This window comes from Lethenteron reissneri, chromosome 31 (genome assembly GCF_015708825.2).
Source record: "Lethenteron reissneri isolate LAM-NWPU_2019-01 chromosome 31, ASM1570882v1, whole genome shotgun sequence".
In the NCBI taxonomy this organism is placed as follows: Eukaryota; Metazoa; Chordata; class Hyperoartia; order Petromyzontiformes; family Petromyzontidae; genus Lethenteron; species Lethenteron reissneri.
The window spans coordinates 7,046,956-7,066,936 of record NC_083809.1 but is presented as its reverse complement, the minus strand read 5'-3'; the positions used below and the strand labels follow the sequence as shown (position 1 = coordinate 7,066,936).

The 19,981-nt window shown below is 43.5% G+C and overlaps 2 protein-coding genes across 3 annotated transcripts; both read left to right on the top strand.

Annotated features, from left to right (window-relative positions):
* Positions 1–516: 516 nt before the first annotated feature.
* Positions 517–7,164, top strand: LOC133349837 (ATP synthase subunit C lysine N-methyltransferase-like). The gene is made up of 5 exons (XM_061563639.1): positions 517–611; positions 2,756–3,041; positions 4,659–4,796; positions 5,852–5,902; positions 6,271–7,164. Exons 2-5 carry the CDS (start codon positions 2,757–2,759, stop codon positions 6,520–6,522), a joined length of 726 nt encoding a protein of 241 aa, XP_061419623.1. The 5' UTR covers positions 517–611; position 2,756; the 3' UTR covers positions 6,523–7,164.
* An 827-nt stretch (positions 7,165–7,991) lies between these two features.
* LOC133349738 (kinetochore protein Spc25-like) lies at positions 7,992–18,423 on the top strand. Of its 2 annotated transcripts, none has more exons than XM_061563450.1 (7): positions 7,992–8,194; positions 9,630–9,792; positions 11,257–11,322; positions 11,621–11,767; positions 13,465–13,569; positions 15,215–15,313; positions 16,892–18,423. In XM_061563450.1, exons 2-7 carry the CDS (start codon positions 9,642–9,644, stop codon positions 17,008–17,010), a joined length of 687 nt encoding a protein of 228 aa, XP_061419434.1. In that variant the 5' UTR covers positions 7,992–8,194; positions 9,630–9,641; the 3' UTR covers positions 17,011–18,423. The 2 variants fall into 2 exon arrangements, with proteins under 2 accessions (XP_061419434.1, XP_061419433.1); XM_061563449.1 differs by having other exon boundaries at positions 7,992–8,202.
* The last annotated feature ends 1,558 nt before the right edge of the window (positions 18,424–19,981 follow it).

Below are 19,981 nucleotides of genomic sequence, written 5' to 3'. Positions count from 1 at the left end.
TGTTATGTCATTACTGGATGATTCCAATCATTTTATAGTCAAAATCGTAAAATTTGCGGAGCTTCGTTGCAAGTACAGGGAGAGACGAGAGGTGCGCGGGCAGTAAGCACGTGCATGTTACTATCTCTCTGGAATGATTGGAATCATACAGAAATGACATTCATAACACAGATCAGTGGAAAGATCTTAGCGAGCACCTGTAAAGGCGGGCACGGCACACGAGGGGGTGGGTGGGCAACACCACGCCCGACCGCCTTTGTCTCCCTAGTGGCTGAGTTGACCTAGGGGAGGCCCAGGACCGGTTCAGATAATCGTCACTGGTGTTAGCCGTGAGCGGGAATCGAACCCGGGTCGCCAGGTTCACAGCGCAGCGCGCTAACCGCTACACTACCGCTCCCCACAACTCACACAAACACACAGACACACACAGACACACACACATAGACACACACACACAAACACACACACAGACACACAAAAACTCCCTCTGATCTGACAGCGGGGCTGGCTTCCTCCCCGCCTACGTCATCTACCACGTGCGAGGCAGGCAGCGGCAGCAGCAGCGGGCACCGTCCTCACCGCCACGTGCGCTTCGCCGCCCCATTCAGGCGGTAAGTCCACGTGCGTGCACCACGTGCGTGCTCGCTTGCTGCCTCTGAACGTAGTTTCATCACTTTATTCGGTGAAACGCCTCTACAACCCGCCGTGTGTTCGACACAATGTTTAAATGCGTTCTAGGGGGGTAGCGGTAGCGGTCACAGTCGTAGACATTGAACGCCTAGCACGCCCCACGTCCCCTACTAAGACGACGTCCTAAGCGGAGCCCACAACACGAGTGTTTGTTGTTGTTCTTCCTTGTTGTTGTTGTTCCTTACGCAGCGTGGGTCTTGGTAATTGAAGCCAGCACCGTAGGCCGAGAGAGAGAGAGGAAAATGCAAACGCGTTGAAGGTCAACGGCGAGGCGAGGATAAATGCTAAAGACGTGGAACAATTGTTTGTATTGGCGTCACGCCGTAGGATTAAAGTATCCAGTTCGGATCTTTGTTACTGTACGTTGAACTTCTTTCGCACCGTACGTAGCCAACCGTGCTAATAGGTGGAGTGTTGAGTCTATGGGCAGTGTGTATGTTGAACTTTTTTCGCACCGTACCTAGTCAGCCGTGCTAATCGCAGGTGCAGTGTTGAGTCTATGGGTAGTATGTATGTTGAACTTTTTTCGCACCGTACGTAGCCAACCGTGCTAATAGGAGGTGCGGGGGGAGGACAGCAGATTGTTAAGCCAGCAGTGCGGCTAACAACAAGTTTATCTCTCACTGGAACTGCTGTCACACTTTCCTGTGGACGTACACAGCCAGCCAAAGTTGTCACATAACCTATCTTCAAAACAAAATGCCCGTCTCTCTTTTTTTTATTGTGCCTTCTAAAAAATTGGGAATCCTCACTTCCCATCATCTTCGAGAACAGGGAGTCGGCAATCTGCGACTCTTTAAGGACTGATTCGTGAACGTTATTTATTCAGAGACCCACCGTCTTATTTTTCCATGCATTGCGGCTGTTGAAATATTGATGGTTTTTTTATTCTTCTCACGAATTAGAACAAAATGACACTTGTGAAAAACAACACATTCCTGCGGAGGGAGCTGGTAGGAACGTTGGATTGCTCGGTCAATGGCCAGGCTCAACGGCGGCGTGGTGTATTCCACAAATATGCCCGACTGTGAGGGCGGGCACAAGCCGGCGTGAGTAGGTTAACGTTGAGTTTTATAAGGGCACCACGGGGTGACCAGCCCCTCCCCACCCAGCCCCACCCCTCCCACCCCCCCCCCACCCCAGCCCCACCCTCCCCACCCAGCCCCTCCCCACCCTCCCCACCCAGCCTCTCCCCACCCAGCCTCTCCCCACCCTCCCCACCCTCCCCTCCCCACCCAGCCCCTCCCTCCCCACCCAGCACGACGGACGGACACAATATTCCCCTGTGGGCTGGTGTAACTAGGAGGTTCCTACAAGTATAAGAATCGGTTTTATCCATCCTGGCAATAAAACAGGTGTTAGGATGGTCAAACACACCCAACCTTTTTTATCCTGTCAAAAGGTCCCATGATGTAGTTGTTCACCCCGAGAAATATAAGTGCTCTGATAGTGTATTGTCTTGGTCCTGTTCGCCTTTTGGCGTCCTCTGGTCTGACATTGGTGAGACAAGGTCTTTGGTGTGAGAAGGTCTTTGGTGTAGGGCAATTCGTTTCAAAGACAATGCATATGTTAGCAGAGCATGTTTGTATGTTCACAAGTACTGTATGTGATTAATGCAGACTTGATTCCTTGGTGTTTGAACATCTGAACATAAGTTTTATTGCCCTCTTGTTCTAGAACAGGGCTTGGCAAACCTGCGACTCCAGAGCACTTGGCCAGCCAATTTTTTTTAAATAAATGTAAATCTTAAACGTCATTTAACGTGAAGATTACTTGATTCAATTTGGCAGGGAATGGGTTACTATGGAATGTCTTGGTGACGACAAAAATGTACGGTCAAACTGCATTGTTACAGAGTAAGGAAGAGGGAATACAATGAAATAGACGCAGTTTATTCCATCCCCTATTTTGTTTAATTAAGTTAGAATTCGCCATCTGCTGTATACCTGCTGTGTACATGTACACGTAGTTCTGCGTGTGATGCGGCTCTCGGAACTATTTTAGTCAAAGACAAAAACAAAAAACGTCTTTTTTTGAAAAGTTGCCGACCTCTCCCATGTTCTAGGATGTCCGCCACCGAGCAAATGGACGAGCTCATGGGTGGCAGCACGGGGGATCCCGGCCGCCCTGGGTCAGCACGGCCCCGCTGGGGCTTGGCCCTTGCTGGCGTGGCGGGCGGAGCGATACTCGCCGTGTACGCGCTGTGCCTGCCCTTCGTGCTGCCCGCACTGCGCCGCGTGTGCCTGCCCTTTGTGCCGGCCACGGACGCGCAGCTCGGCAACATCCTGAGAGCGCTGGGACCCGGCAGACGGAGGAGACTCGTGGACATCGGCAGCGGCGACGGCCGGATCGTGAGTACGGCTGATGAGTAGATGCAGAGCAACAAAGACAAAGATCTCCCGTCAAGCACCTATGAAGGTCAGCACGGCATGCGAGGGGGTGGGTGGCCAGCACCACGCCCGACCGCCTTTGTCTCCCTAGTGGCGATGTTTACACACGGAACCAGGTACTCATTTGAGGCTGAGTCGACCTCGCGGATGCCCAGGACCGATTCAGATAACCGTCACCGTTGTCGACCGTCAACGGGAATCGAACTCGGGCAGCCGGGTGTGTAGTGCAGCGTGCTAACCGCTGCCCTACCGCTCCTCCGCCAACTACAATACCACATTCAAGTTGGTCAAGCCAGATAATCACATTAGGAGCAGCGGAGTGTATCGCTGTGATGTCTCGTTCATATTTGTGGATCGAGCATTGCATTAGATGTTGAACGATCTGTTCTGGATGACCACAGTCGCACACTGGAGAGTGTTTTATAATTTTCCATTTGTGCATCAGGTATCCTCATCTGCCATGGTTTGTGCGGATGCGATTTAGGATGGCCCATGAGTTTCGTGGAAGATAAAACCCAGGGATCTTCTGTGTTCGGTCATTCACAAGGATTGTGAGTGAGACGTGAGTTCAATCGTTAGGAGGACAGGACTTGAAGCAAATGACAGACAAACCACAATGCACCTCCGATTTGCGTGGTTGACTAAACGAATGCCAGTTGGGATCACATTGGGAAAATGGAATTCCCATAGTTTAGCATTGGGAAAAACGAATTCCCAAAGACTACAATGGGCAAAACGGAATTCTCATTGGTTAACATTGGGGAAAAAAGCCATCTAAGCAAATTCGCATTTTTATCTCTGTCATCTGTTTTTGTTTGTTTCGTTCGCCATTAAGAGTTGGCTTGAAATGTAAATATTAAGTGTGCATTCTGATGTATTTTGTCATCGTCAGCTATGATCAATCCACTCCTGGAAGAAGGCTTTCCCAAGCTCTTGCTATCTCTCATTTCCCCCTCATATAATGATCCACCTTGCACCTGCACATGAGCTGATTTCATCACTCCAGCTCCACGGTGGATGTGGTCTAAGGCACATTCACTCTCTTTGGTCTTGACGTACCATGAACGAATTACGCATATGATTCGAATATACTTGACATGTGAAAAAGAGCTTCATAGTTAATCGGATTTCTCCAGGATAAATAAAGATTCTGATTCACATACCATTGATTATGAGTCAATGCCTCTTGACTTGCCTCGTGTTAGTAACTTTCTGTGGTTTCAATTGTTTTAACTCACATTTTATGCATGTGCTTGTCTAGGTGTTTTGGGGAGCGGTGACCCAGTGGTTAGCACACTCGCTACAAACCTGGCAACTCAAGTTTGATTCCTGCATGCATAACCAGAAATATTGCCGAATATTCGAAGCAGTCCTGGGCCTTTCCTCGGTCGACTCAGCCTTAATGAGTACCTGGTGCAGTATGTAATTATCAGTATTTGGAAGACGAATGCAGCTGGGAGTGGTGATGACTAACCACCCCCTCGTGTGCCTTGCCGGCCTTCATAGGGGCTCACTAACAGAACTTGCCCCAGCATCTAAAAGGCTATTACAGGGGGATCTTTGTATTTGGTTTTGTAGGTGTTGGCAGCAGCGCGCCATGGGTTCAATGCGGTGGGAGTGGAGCTGAACCCATGGCTGGTTTTGTACTCGCGGCTCGGCGCTTGGCGATTGGGACTCAAGGATTCGGCATCCTTCCGCACGGTCGACCTATGGAAGGTGCGCATGGCAAAGCAGAGATTTGAGCATGCTCAGTCAAACATTTCTGTATTAATTGCTTTGAGAATTATCTCCTACAATATTTCCTTACTGTCACTAGATCATTCCTCTGTTTAAATTGTGAAGAGAGTAAGTCCTACCTAAGAGAAGTTCCCAAAGCAAAATAATGTGCAATCTACAGTGATTTAATATTCTTTGGGTCTTTCGGTGAAGTTATGTAGATAGAAAAAAGAATTAAAAAAATTTTCTACGTGACTTTACCATAAGACCCAAAGAATATATGGATTCCTGCAGTCACGAAAGCTTTAAGTCAAGATTTGCAGTGTATTCGATAAGGATTTGGGTCTTTGAGAAATTGACCCTGCAAGTTTTACACAATGTAAGTAAACTATATTTTCATGGGTGAATAGCAACATCCCGCAGTCATGAGTAATTTTGACAAATATTTTACACTCTTATGCTAACTTATGGAGTATGTGTTACACACACACACACACACCCACGTTTCTCGGAATATTTCAGGAACATTTTATCCTTTCAAAAAACGTCCACTTTTTGTTCCAAATGAATCAAAAACTAAATACTGTACTGTAGTTTAGTGGTATCACTTGCTGAACTTCCCTACATGGTTTCCGAGGATCATGTGACCACTCCTGCATAATTGTTTTCCTGTCATGTGAACTCAAGCCGTGCAGCACAATAGCTTAGCGTATTATTATTACTACGTTGAATTTAGTTGTCTTATGTAACTCGTGTGTTTAATGGGTAAAACTGTCAGTATGCAGCATTTCGGGAGCATCCATGTAAGTTCTTGTATATGGATAGCACATACAAGGTGACATTTTAGAATTGCTACTCTATACCAATAAAATTACGATTTGTACATTAGTGTAATGTTACATGTAAAACTTGTAATTCAAGTTTCAAAATGTTCAAGTTTACTTAGCCAGTCACTTATTATTTAGCGTTCGATCATGTTCCTTTTAAGTTCATGAAAGTCACACTGATTATTTGCATTGACTGGTTCATTTGTGACCTCTGTTTATTTCTTGCAGGTGAACTTTTCTGAGTTCAACAATGTGGTGATATTTGGGGTGCCTCAAATGGTAAGTTCCAACAGTACTTGGGTTCAATCTTGATTTGAAGCTTTCGTGACTGTAGGAATCCATACTCTTTGGTTAGTATAGTACTTGGGTTACTATTTCAGCACTACTTGTCATTGAATTTCGATTTAAAGCTTTCGTAACTGCAGGGATTCATCTTATTGGTTCTTTCGGTAAAGTCACGTAGAAGGGAAATAATAAAATATTAAAAATATCTTTTTTTATATTATTTCCCTTCTACTTGTCATTGGTTGATATTTAGAATTGATGACGATACGTGATACTGTTATGAAAATACAATTTTAGAGGAGTGACCAGATAGCCCAGGGGAATAATGGCCACGTGATAACCCTCAATCTCCCCGTACCCAGATGTCTCAGCTGGAGGAGAAGCTGGAGAAGGAACTGAAGCAGGAGGCCGAGGTCATTGCCTGCCGTTTCCCGTTCCCGAGCTGGGCCCCGGTCCGAGTGGAGGGTGAGGGCATCGACACGGTGTGGGTGTACGAGGCCACGGCACTGAAGTCTGCACCACCTACTGAAGACAAGGGTCCTTTCCCTGGAGAGAAGGATCCATTATCCAAAGAAAAGGATGCTTACCTTGGAACACAGGCCAGAGAGAGCTAATATCGGTGTTTCTCGAATTCAAATTCTTTATCGGTGGATCCCTGTCGCTGCGTTTGCACGACTAATAGGGGGGAGCAACCCGGCATGATTCACGAACAGTTCCTGGGCCCGGACTGGGTTCTCATGGCAGCCTTATTGGCTCAACCTGGCACCAAGTATGGCCCGGGTGCTGATATCAAGTGGACCTGCTGAGAACAAGATTCATAATGAGCTCACGTTTTCACCTGGGCTGCCTTTGAAGCAGTTGTGACCGCACTGGATCAACACGGAAAGAAAGATGTGCAAAATGTCACTTGCTTAGTTCAACAAAAAGAACTGTTGTCAACCCACGTGAAAGAAAGCTTGACTGCGGTGTACGTGCGAGATCCAGGAGCTGCGGTTCAAGTCCTGGGGGCACTGCCATGCTCCCTGTGTTTTTTGTAAATGTATTATATTAAAGTCAGAGATAATACTGCTGTCATGTATATATGTTGATTATCATGAAAAACAAAAATGAATACAAAATACTTTATTAAGTTACTTTATTAAGTTACTTTATTTTGTATTTCCATGCCTGCCATTGGGCTAGCGGAGTTGAGCATCGTGTGTGGTGCCATTGTGTTATGTGTCACGGCAATTAAAATCATCCCAGGGAAACCCCTATGAAAGCTCTCAATGATCTCTTTTCGGGTATTGCATATGTAATGAAACTAGAGAAAACGTATTAACAAGAAATACACATTTTGTTAAAAAGCTATGAGACTTCACGCACTGCCATCAAAGCCCATTTATCCAGCAGGTGGATTCCGCAAACAGATGTCCATTGGGGAGACGGAGTACTGAAATCAGCTCGTGTGCAGGAACTCGATGGATTGCTACATAAAATATGGTGACGGCTTGGGGAGGCCTTCACCCAGCAGTGGATTGATCATGGCTGTTTATGAACATTTAAATGTTGAAGACTTAACCCAATAAGTTCAGCCCTGGCTTAACAGGGCCCACGGTGTAAAGTGTGGTTCTCCCAACTCTCATTACCTCCTCTGGCTTAGGTACGTGCTATGCAGAAGGGCGATTGCCCGAAGCGTTACCAATAATATATTTTTACTTTTGGGGCCACAGTTTTATATATTTTATTTCTTTGTGTGTGTGTTTGTGCGCACCACTTCCAATGCATCTTCTTGGTTCTATTTTTATTATAAAATTAATTTTATTATGTTTTATTTTTATTATTTTATTACTTCCCTTCTACGTGACTTTACCGAAAGAACCAAGAAGATGAATCCCTGCAGTCACGAAAGCTTTAAATCAACACTTCCAATGCAGCAGCATCACAACAAATTTGTGGAATGTGTTGGATACATGACGTCACGATGTGTCAGGCGAGCGGATCCATAAAATATGACGTCACGCGCAACTTCCGAGTGCGAGTGACGTCATGTATCTGGTAACTTCTCGGCTCCGCGATTGGTCGAGGCGGTAACGGTCCGAATTCAAATTTTATTTCCGTTTCACGTTGGGGAGGCGCTCGGCCTTCGCCCGCGTCGCTTCTCGCGCACAAAAAACTAAAACAATTCAACTTAACCGCGAGTTAACAGCAACAAAACGCGTAATCTTAATTCCGCGATATAGTAGTTGACGGTTAACGAGTTAGAGTTGTTTTTTTTGGGTCCGGATCGCTCGCCAGAAGCCTTTGGTAAGGAGGTAAGTGGCTTGCCGTGTGCGCGGCTGTGTAAACTTGTCAGGGCCCACAACGCTGCACGGACGACCAGTGTGGTGAAGTATGGTCACGCAGACCGCCGTCGCCGATCGTGAGGGGTTTGCGACGGATAGACACTGGCTGACGATGATGAAGGACATTGCAAATGCACAAGACTTTGTCAATCTACCGATGGATGGATGGCTCGCAACAACGCCACAATGCAATAAAGAAAAGGCCGTTGTCCGAAACGTCTAATTGTTATGTGGGTTGCCCTATGTGGGGTTCGCAGCGTTCATGGGGAATTTTGTTGCATTGTATTGTTGTTTCTTGCCTGGTCAGTGCGGTTTGGTGTGCGAGGGTAAGTTGTGATTGCGAAGTTGCACAAGTGGTGGGGGGCAGATAATTGACACCGTGTTAAGAAGACCCCCGTGTCTTTAATTCAGTTATCAACTTTTAAAAACAACCCATCATCTTCTTCTTGGTTCTTTCGGTAAAGTCACGTAGAAGGAAAATAATACAAATTAAACATAACAAAATAATTCTCACGACGTTTCGGCCACAACGCAAGCAGCCGTCCTCAGGTGAAGAACAGGTCTGTCGGAAAGACAGCGTCATTATTTCCCTTCTACGTGACTTTACCGAAAGAACCAACAAGATGAATCCCTGCAGTCACGAAAGCTTTAAATCTAAACCCATCATCTATCTGGGGTTGTTAACTCGGAAGTGATTTATATACAGTGTGTCGACTTACACCGGCATGGGAATTCACAATGTCACCACCCATTGCCAATGGTGTTGTTTGTTAAACTCTAAACAATTGTCTGTTCAACAAGTAACAAAGCGTGCCTTAAACGTTTACCCATCTCAGTGTTGACTTATGCAATGCATTATGAACCCGGCTTTACCTACGTACGGTGTGAAAGAAGTTAAACATACAATGCCTGGCGTTTGATTTCCGGTCACGGCTAACATCACTGGCGGGTGACATTTGATCCGTATCCAGACCCACCGTCATCAACCCGCACTGACCAACGTGATGATTTTAAAATGTATAAACTATCATTCAAAGTTGAGATCACCCATCGGCCTACGTGAGGCTCATCTCTCTTAAGTGATAAACAGATTAATCAGCTCACACTAACTTGGGCATCTGTGAACTTACTGGACATCTGTGGAAAAGAGCTGTATTGCTCATACTGGATTCATCCACTATGAAATTAATGTTCTGATTCTGTTGTGAGTGCCATTGGCCTCTGTGGGGCTTATCTGCATTCAATGTGTACTACAGACGCCTCTAAAGCTTTTAAGTAATTTTCAGAAATACACGACGTTGGGCATGTTCCAAAACAAAAATGTTGGGTTGGATTGTGGGGATTTAAAAACAAAGATACATCGTCTTTGCTTAAAAGAGTGGCTTTGTGTTTTGCAGAACATTCCGAAGATGTCGGGTTTACTTGAACTGTTGCCCGAGATATACGAGCAGATGAAAGGAAACCTGGAAACGATACAGCAGGCCGTGACCAGTGGAATTGAGCAGTTGTTGCTGACCAAGCCTCGGCAGGAACACGACTCATGGATTCAGATTGTCAACAGTACGCCGTGGTTTGACTGACTGAATGAATGAAAAATCTGTTCACAAAGTACACGTCCGTCAGGGAGAGTGATTTCTACAGATACACAGTATAAGTAACACACTATCTTGTGGATTCTATAAAAGTATAATTGGTTTATATATCAGAATCTTTTATACTGGAGGAATCTGATGCGCTATATACATAACTAGCGGGAAGTATCCGGCATTGCCCAGGGGAAAAATATATTTCAAAACTTCTCTTAAAAACTTAACAGAAACCTACACAAATACTAAGCTATTGTGAAAGCCCGGCGTGCTGTGTGTCCATTTGTCCATCAACAAAATAATAAGAGGCTTGCAGAAGTCCAAAAAGTTATAGAAAGTGGGGGGCAAATAGTTGATCTAAAAGGTTTCCGAAAATTGTCGACACCCCTCAAAAAAATATTTACTCCCGCGTAGGCATATATGCCTACACACACCCTACATACAATAGAGTGAGTAGTATCTAGTGACTATAGTAGTATCTGACTCTACAGCTCTATAGTAGTATCTACTGACTAGAGTAGTATCTGCTGACTCTATAGCAGTATCTACTGACTACAGTACCATCTACTGACTGCATTAGTATCTCCCGACTTTAACGTAGTATCTCCCGACTTTACAGTAGTATCTACCGACTCTATAATGGTATATATCGACTCTATAATAGTAACTAGTAAGTATACAAAGTGCCGTTGTGAGGCCTAGTCCCGTCGAGAGCCCCCGGCATTGCCTAGATTGCCCAGCCGGCCAAGGTGGCACCTTTGCAGGCTGGGGCTGGGCTGTGATACCGCCCCCACCCCAAGGCCCGCTCTACAGTAGCAGTAACTACAAATTCTACAGTAGTATCTTACCTACTTTATAGTCGTATATACCGACTTTTATAAGAGTATCTATCGACTTTAGAAGAGTATTTACTTCACAGAGTGTAGTGGTGAGGCCTAGTCCCGTGCAGAGCCCCCGGCCTCGCCTAGATTGCCCAGCTGGCCGAGGTGGCACCTTTGCAGGCTGGGGCTGGGTGTCGGCATACAGCTGAGCTGCCTTCCCGCTTGTATGTGGGTCTTTGCGCTTCCATGAATTACAAATTCTAAAACGTTGTGATGCACTCCGTGTGAATGATGCTATATACAATGTAACATTAGTATGACATTGTGGTATTTGTAGCAAGAAATATTACCAGATTTTTTGACAGCTGTCTTAAGAGTTTTTAATATCCTTTATGTATGGGGTTTATTCCAAATTGAAAGTTATTTCAAAATAGGAATTGTCTAAGCGTGTCAATAACCGAGATCCACCAAAAATCCTCAGACTGTATTTCTAGGTCGAGGATGTCTGATTTGTAAAGCACTCTGAGTTGCAAACATAATTTAGGTGCTTTATCAATCAAACGCTCAATGTACCCTTCTAAATGTTGCAGCTCATGTGTCTTGTTTTGTGTTCGCAGAAGCGGCACAAATGATTGAAGAAGACCACAACCACCTGGTTAACGAGGAAAACAAAATTGCCGCAGGTACAGGGGCATTGAGACACGCGTAGAAAGAACAGGCCGCTAATATTACATTGTAGAATAAATAGTGTTTATTATGACTTAATGAAAGTTTATTGGTTAAAGATTAGACATTTAAGAGTAAGTGATGTGTAAAAATAGATTCAAATTTATTAAATTCTATGACAATAGAATGTTTATGCTAATAAAGCAAACAACATGATACAATCAAGCTAATTAATTACATTGAATTGCATGCCAGTAACGATTTCAGAGTGTAAAGTCTAATTTTTGTATTACGTTGTCCTCATCCCGAGCACAGAGAAGGCAGAGATTCGGGCGCTGATCGCAGAGAGTCGGCAAGAGAAAGAAGTCGTCTTGCAAAACATCAACGAAAAGCGTGCCCAAATCAGCCTGCTGAACGCGGAGTTCAACAGCAAGCGAGAGGAGCTGGCCGAGTCCCAGAAGGGTGAGTTTGTTTTCCTCTCTTAAACATTCGTTGGGCTCAGTGTGACCCAAGTCGTCAGTGCATGCTGTGTCAATGAGCCCGTTGCATGAGGCTCTGAACATTCGTTGGCTCGGTGTGACCCAAGTGGTCAGTGCATGCTGTGTCAATGAGCCCGCTGCATGAGGCTGCCAGTTTTATTCCTACCGTAGCTGTTGGGGAACTTCTGCAGTGTGTTGGACTTTGTGGGTGATGGCCGGTGAAGTAAACCTGTCTCATTTGTAAGAGAGACCTTGCAGAGTATTTACCTTGTCCCATTCTCATGTGTCTCTGCTCCTGTTGCTGCAGTGAGATTCTTAGATTGTTTTTAAATTACAAGGATGCAGCTCTAAAAGTAAAAAAATACAACGTGCAAAACTCAATACGAAGTGGTTCACATCACTGAGCTCCATCAAACTGAGCAGGGGAACAAGGTAAAATATTTCAGGGTATTTAAGCCTCCTCGTCCTGCGTTATGGAATCAAAATATGAAAGTCACATTGATATGAAGTTATAAAGCGCATGCTTTACTTAATATATTTTCAAAAACTCAATCCATTTGTCAATATAAATATTTACCAATATAAAGACCATTTTAACGTGTTTTGGTATTAAATCCCCACTCGTTTGACAGAAAAGTCAGTATCATATTGTATCACTGCTTGGCTATTACTCTTAACAAAGTGGTCAAACCTTATGACCTCTGTGATGTTATTGGCTGCAGAAAGTGCCGACACTTTTCAAATTAGGCATGCCAGCTATGGGAAGATTACTTACAAGATTATACATTAGACTTCGTGGTGATTTAGTACACTGCACTTATGTTACAACTATGTGTGGGGAGCGATCGTGTTGTTGTTAAGAGCTATGAACCAGGTGACTTAAATACCCAGTCACAGCTAACATCGGTTATAAGTGGTAACAGAAATAGTTCTGGGCTTCCCATAGGTCATCACAGCCTTAAACAAGTACCTGGTGCTTGTGTTTTCGGGTTGTATATGGGGTGGTGTTTGCCACCCATGCCTGACGTTTTGCTCCCAGAGAAACCGTGTAATTTTTCAAGATTCAAAATACAGGTTTTATTTTTGTTTTGGGTTAGATCGCGTAAATATATAAATGTGTCGTTAAACATGTCACCACCTGACACAGCCAATTAGTAAGGTTTGTCACGTAAACAGTATGTGCCAATTCGTTGCTAGTACAGCACACCGGTGTGTTGGGAGAGCAAAGCCGCAACAATTACAATCTGAGCACGACGTTTTGCCAGTAATTACAACTAGCTTCATCAGGCGACAAACCTTCCTAATTGGCTGTGTCGGGTGCTGGCGGGTTTAACGACACATATTTATGTGATCTAACCCAAAAAAAACCTATAATATGGATGATATTGGTCGCGAATGCCCTATGTGTTAAACTTTTTCAAGATTGTGCTGTATATCCCGCAGCACAATACACACCTCCGATTAGCACTGTTGGCTACGTACGGTGTGAAAGAAGTTCAACATACATACGTACATTAGAGAGACGAAGGCTGCTGGGACATGATGCTGGCCACACTTGCCCCCTTGTGCCAGGCTTAATACTTTCTCGCTCATAGCATTTGCTCCAACAGTATGTATCACACCAGAGGGAGATCTTGGTGTGTTGCCTTTATCTAATTATGTGCTTGTGTTTTTGTGCAGCTTTGGACTTGAAGAAGAGCACAAACCAACAAAAAATGCAGCATCTGTCCAAGGCCTTGTTCTTATTCCAAAATTCGATGGATATAGAAGTACGCAAAATTAAAGGTACCATTGCACCAATCCAACCTTGCTTGTAGGAAATTCTATCAATTCAAAATAGCACTTATGAGTCCCTATTTTTTGCATATATGAGAGTCTATCAGGAACAAATACAAACACAATAAAAAGGGGTGATGGGCTGATGCGTATATTTCATACAAATATTTCCATATTCTGTCACATTAATTCGTAATTTACTTGAACATGCATTTTTGTTTTGTATATTCTGTGCTTTACCAATGACCAAATCACCTGAAATGCTCAATTTTATCAAATCTTGAAAGCTAAGCGTGGTTCAACCTGAACAGTGCTTGGGAGAGAAACCGCCATGCATAACAGGTGTCATAGGCTGCCGTGGGTCTAATTTGTGGACAAATTAGATGAGACCATACAGACAAGAGTTGTGAAAAAATGAAGCAGAATAACACGGTGGTTATGGTATAAACTAGACAGTGCAGGCAACACGTGAAGCAGTACAGATGATATGGTATATGAATATATTTTATGGGCCAGTACAAGTGGGATGGTAAAACTGAGATGGTATAAATCACACATTATGGACAAGACACAAACCAAACAAAACAATATATACTCAGATTGAATCATGACCCTGAGTAGTGACAATAAAATTATGTGTACCAGCTGGTGAGACGGCACCATTTGGTGGCTAGTCAAACTGGTGCCATGAAAATAATGGGAGTGGACAAATTCCACGTTGTTGATTTCACAATTGGTATTCACTTACAGCTCCAGTCAACATGCAACGTGCAGTCGCATCGAAGTGTTAATATGACAATCGGCATTCATAGAAAACAATTGTTGGCATCGCAGACCCTTTTTTTTGCAATCTCACATTAAAACAATGAGACCTGAGCTGTTTTGTTCAGAGCAGGAAGCCTGTCGGTACGCTATACCGTTATCCTGATGTTGACAACACAGCCTTACTTCATGAACAGTTTAGACTAAACTCCCTCTACTCACTCACCCCTTTGGTGAACCAAACCTCTGCATGACTGGGACATTTTATTTTTATATACAGTAAAACCTTGGATTGCGAGTAACTTGGTCTGCGAGTGTTTTGCAAGACGAGCAAAATTTTAAAATAAATATTAATTTGATAAACGAGCGAGGTCTTGCAATACGAGTAGTACGTGTATACGCTTTATCTGCCGAGCGTCACGTGATCACAACTGATGTACGAGTGCTTTGGATTACAAACACGTTTCCGTTACGAATTATGCTCGCAATCCAAGGTTTTACTGTATAGATATAAGAAAACGAATATAACTGCATGTGCCATTAATTAAATTAAATTGCGCATTGTGTGTTATCCCTGTACAAAGTTTAAGCTGTATATCGTGTGCTGTGATTATACACACATGAGCACCAGTTACAGAAGATTAATTGATCTGCAAAGGCTGCAGTCCTCATTTATGCTATTAGATTAAGTCTCCATATAATAGCCCTATACAGAGGATCACCCTGGTTCTAGGAATATGGAGTAGTTTTATTTTTACACTGGTTTAGGACTGCGGACATCGATGAGGGCGACCCATCACTTGATGATTGTATATACACTCAGACCATGAGAGTGCAATTGAAAACTGTTGCCAGTTCATTGTTTTAATGTAATTTTCATTTCACTCTACAGGGGGCAACCTTCAATTTGTCTTCAGAAACATCAATCCGTCAGACCCATCGCAGCCCTGCACATTCACGATACACCTTCTGCCAGAAGGAGGCTTTGAAGGTGAGGATGATGCTAAACTGATTGACAGTGAACGCAACGTGAGTTAATATGTTCCTAGGTGCCAAGTTGTTTTCCGCTATTTGTAAAGCACTTTTGATGGGGCATACTGAGAATCAGATATACTCATATATCATGCAGGGGGCGCTGCAGTCAGACAGACGTCCCTGAACAACTGCTAGTGTATAATATTTGGATCCCTAGCACAGGACCGACCTGCCTGGAGAAGAAAAGTACAGGACGGTGCAGTCCTCTGTGAGAGTAGGAGAAGCTCCTGTGCTATCTTGAAGAGGCAGCAGCGCAAATCTACCAAGGAAGGACGTGTGGCTGCACCTCAGAGCTCTACATCCTCCCTGACCTGTCCCAGTGTGCCACAGAGAATTCCGGGCTCGGATTGGCCTCTTCAGCCATCTGCGCACTCATCAAAACCCAACAAAATGACAAACGTGCAATGGTCATCATCAACTTTGATGGACGAACAAGAAGAAGAAAGAAGAATATTTGGATAACATAGATATAGATACTTTTGTCAATCCATTGCTGGATGAAGGTCATTGGGATTTGTTTGAACATACTTCACCACACTGGTCAGTGCCAGTGGGTGAAGGGGCTGGGGATGTCCATAAGCGGATTATATATCACTCGCCACTGGTGTTAGCTGTGGTTGGGAATCAAACTTGGGGTTCTGGGTCCATATCGCAGTGGACTAATCACTACTCCATTGCTTCCCAACGAATATGTAACCACAAAAATATGTATATACGTGGGTGTGGTTGAGGACTTATGTGAGTATATGGCAAGTGAAGCTTTGTTCATTTAATTATTTGGTGTGCCCTGTTGTTCCATGGCTGATCCTGAACCAGATGTGTAAATTGCACACTGCCATGGCAGGAACTGTGCTGTAAATCGGTGTTCTTCAACGAGTGGCCCACGAGCTAAATGAGAGCTGCAAAGACACTTGGAGTGGCCTGTCAAGCGATTTGAATTGATGATGCTCTTAGTTGGCCCTGACTAGGATTTTATCCAATTCCTCTAAACAAGTGAGATATTTGACCATATGTGTTTCGGACACAGTTCTTTGAATGAACTCCGTGTGATTTTTCTTCTGTTAATTAACACACTCTTGATAATTGATAATTGTTTTTTTACCCTTTTATTTGGCAACAAAACTGACACCTTTTTTACAAGGAGTCATGTTTGCATAGACCACAATACCTGCAGTCATAATGCAAAAACAACCTCTGATAATGTATGCACTGTCCTTGAAGTTGATTGGTCCACACCCGAGACAGCTTTCCTTAGAGCTCAGTCTCACATGGTGTTGGACCATATGACGCCAAAAGGTGCACAACTCTTAAGACAATGCACCATCAGAGTATGAGAGCTCGGGGTAAGCAAAAAAGGTGTCAGTTTTGTTGCCAGATAAAAGGGTAAAAAAACAATTATCATTTTTTACTGGCAAATGAGGTTCAAATGGTAAGACACTCTTGTGGCATCCTGCCGACATAACCTTTGTACAACATAGCAATGTTTTGTTTTGTGTTCTGTCCTTTGTGACCACACCCCTCCCTGTTGGTGAAGTCACGGACTGCCAGCCACCAATCTCCTGCATGCCTGAGCTGCTCGACCGCCTCCGGGAAACCAAAGCCATGAATGTCTTCTTCACCTGCGTGCGCAAGGCGTTTCAGGCCACTTTCTGATGGCACAGGAGTTGGCAAGTGCAGCTGACAGCGTACATCTTTCGGTGAAGCCCTGCGCAGGTGCTGCACTTGTATACGTGGATGCTTTTCTCCAACAATGCCACACACGCCAAGATGCGTGTGGGACTTTGAAGCCTTCAGAAATATTCCTCAGCAGCTTGCAACAATGCAACGGAGAGCATGTATATACTTCGCACTTCAGCCTGAACCTGCTATTAGTCTTAATAGAAGTTTGAAAAAGAGTGGCTGTGTTTTATTTTATGATGTAAATATAAAATGACCTCTCTTTACCTGATTCACCTCTTTTGGAATTGTCTATGGAGTTATAATTATATATCCCTACGACCTTATGTGGCCTGCGTATCCAAACAGAATTTGACAATGCATTGATTAGAATTTATTCTTGTACTGATTATACGTGCATAGAATTGTACTTGTACATTTTTTTATTTTGCATTCATATATATTACATATAATTAGTTTTTTAAACTCTGTAGCTACATTCAATGGCCAAATACTGTATGATTATCGAATCAACTCTGAATCGTGATAATTCATGAAATCGCGAGGCTGATGGATCATTATATTCCGAGCAATACATGCTCAATTTTGTAAGGACTCAAAGGTTTAGTAGAGTCCCTTGTGAATACGTTTTCCCATCATTAGAAATGTATGATTTTGTTTTTACAGCAATAATGCAGAGGTGGCTGTGTGTATCGGTCACCTTGGCACAGAGCTGACAACCACTCGGATGCTAGGTTTTTCAAGTCGAGTGAGTTGATGGGGTCAGTCCAGTTAGCAGACCCCCCCCTCCCCTCCAAAAAAATCTTATCTCATTAAAATTGAACGTTCATTTGATTTGACTAAATTCCAGCTCTGTAAATGAATAAACATCCGATGTCGTCGGGTAATTGTCATAACGGCGCACGTGTCGACGAAAAAGGGATGTCAATAGAATGTATTTGAAAGTCTTATGCTACTGGCTGTTCTTCCAAGCATATACAGGGCTGCACTGTGGTCTGAGCTTTCCAAATGCATGCTTTGAATCATGACACTCATGGTAAAAATGGGGAGAAAGACCAAACATGTTTCAGGTTGATTAAAACTAAAACTTGCATTCTCCAGAAAAACGAAATATGGACCCATATTTACTCAGTCTATATCCTAATTCTAGGATTCAGACTGGTTGTTGATGTGAAAAAAGCAACTTATATTTAAATTAATTGAAGTCAAAATAGGATTGTGATTTTTATGGTACAAAACAGACAAAAAGCGTCATGGTAACTACTCCACGGACGGTGCAGGTTAAGAGGTTCATTGAATTCGACGACGAGAAGTGCTTCTGACCGGCATTTTCATAGGCTATTTTAAATTGTGCTCAGTGATGAGAAATAAAGGCTTCTGTCGACTTTACTGCATCATTTATGATTTGCTTCAGCTCGCGTGTATGTTGCTTGTGTCGTCTAACTATTGTTTATAGTTTACGAAGGTGTGGCAAGTTATTTCCAACCTCACTATTAAATATATTTTCTTTACATGTTGAAATGTCACTGTGTCATGGACTGGGAGGATAGTTTGCACGGTAAGGCTGTAGCGAAGATGTGTCAAAACAAGTGAAGAATTTGAAAAAGGAACGGAAACTCGATAAGAAAAATGAAGGGAAGTCCGCATTGGACAGCTGAACTTTAGCATAAGAGACATACGTCTCTTACCACGTAAAGAAAAACAGACAAGAAACCACCTCGTACTACAGGGCCTGTTTAATACAAATATACAAACTATTATTCACCCATGAATTGTCGAGCCCAAGAATGTCAAAACATTCCAGAGTTTGCCTGCTTCGTTTGCTATTGGAAAACTGGTCCTGAAGGCCAGAGGTTAACGAAACCAAAACTCTGGTTGAACAAAATCTTGTTAATCTTATCACCAACATGGCCACGAAATCCATGTTTAATTATAGGATTAGCCAAAATCGAATTGTCCATTGTAAAAATGTGTATGAATGTTTCACATTAGTTCAAGTTGCATGCTGTATACATTACACAATCGAATGCTGTTGCTATTACTGTATTGACTTATTGAAATGTTTTTCCTTCCACCTATAATTCGAGAACCCAAAAGTAGTCAAAAGGATGAGCATCGCCAGCCAAGAATTACTACCCACTTCCGAAATAGGTATTTGTGGTGATGGCATGACTTGACTGCTGGATGAACGTGCCCATGTGCTGTCAGCCATGAAGGCGTGGTTGTTTGAACCGGTGTGTCGCTGGTCAGTGCCGTTGGAAGGGTGGTGGCACAGGACATTAGATTATCACTCGCCCACTGATGTTAGCCGTGGTCGGAAATCGAACTTGGGTCCCTAGTTTCAAAATGCTGTGCAAATAAATGACGTGTTACAGGGTCATTAACATGCACTGCGGAGAAAATGGTGTACACTTGATATTAGCAGTCGTGGAAATTAACACCTCATGGGAGTTGAAATTATCCCTATCACTGACATAATCAGTCATTCCTTAATGAATCAAGCCTTTTAAAATAACACTTTTAAAACATGCAAGATGTGTTCATATATTGTGCACAGTACTTCCAACTCTTACATGGCTTGCCAATTTAACTTGACATTACATCATTGTGTCGAGTTAATGTGTCTCGCAGTTCTACTGTGCAGATCCTGAGTCCGTGTTGGACAATTCCACAATCCCATGGCAGTTGCCCACAGTCTTAATTTACCCAACCACTGCTAAACCTCCCACAAAGCTGTAACTAATTTTATCGACCCCCCCATTGAGTACAATTGGCTAAAGTCATTAAACACGTGCTCTGTGAAAGGCAACATTGTGTGGCGTCGGATGCAGCATGAATCTCATTCTCATTGGTTTCGACCCGCTCCATTCACAAGTGACCATGACGTCAGCGGCACGTATAATATTGTAGAAATAAAAATATAAATAAAATAGCCCAAACACTTGCC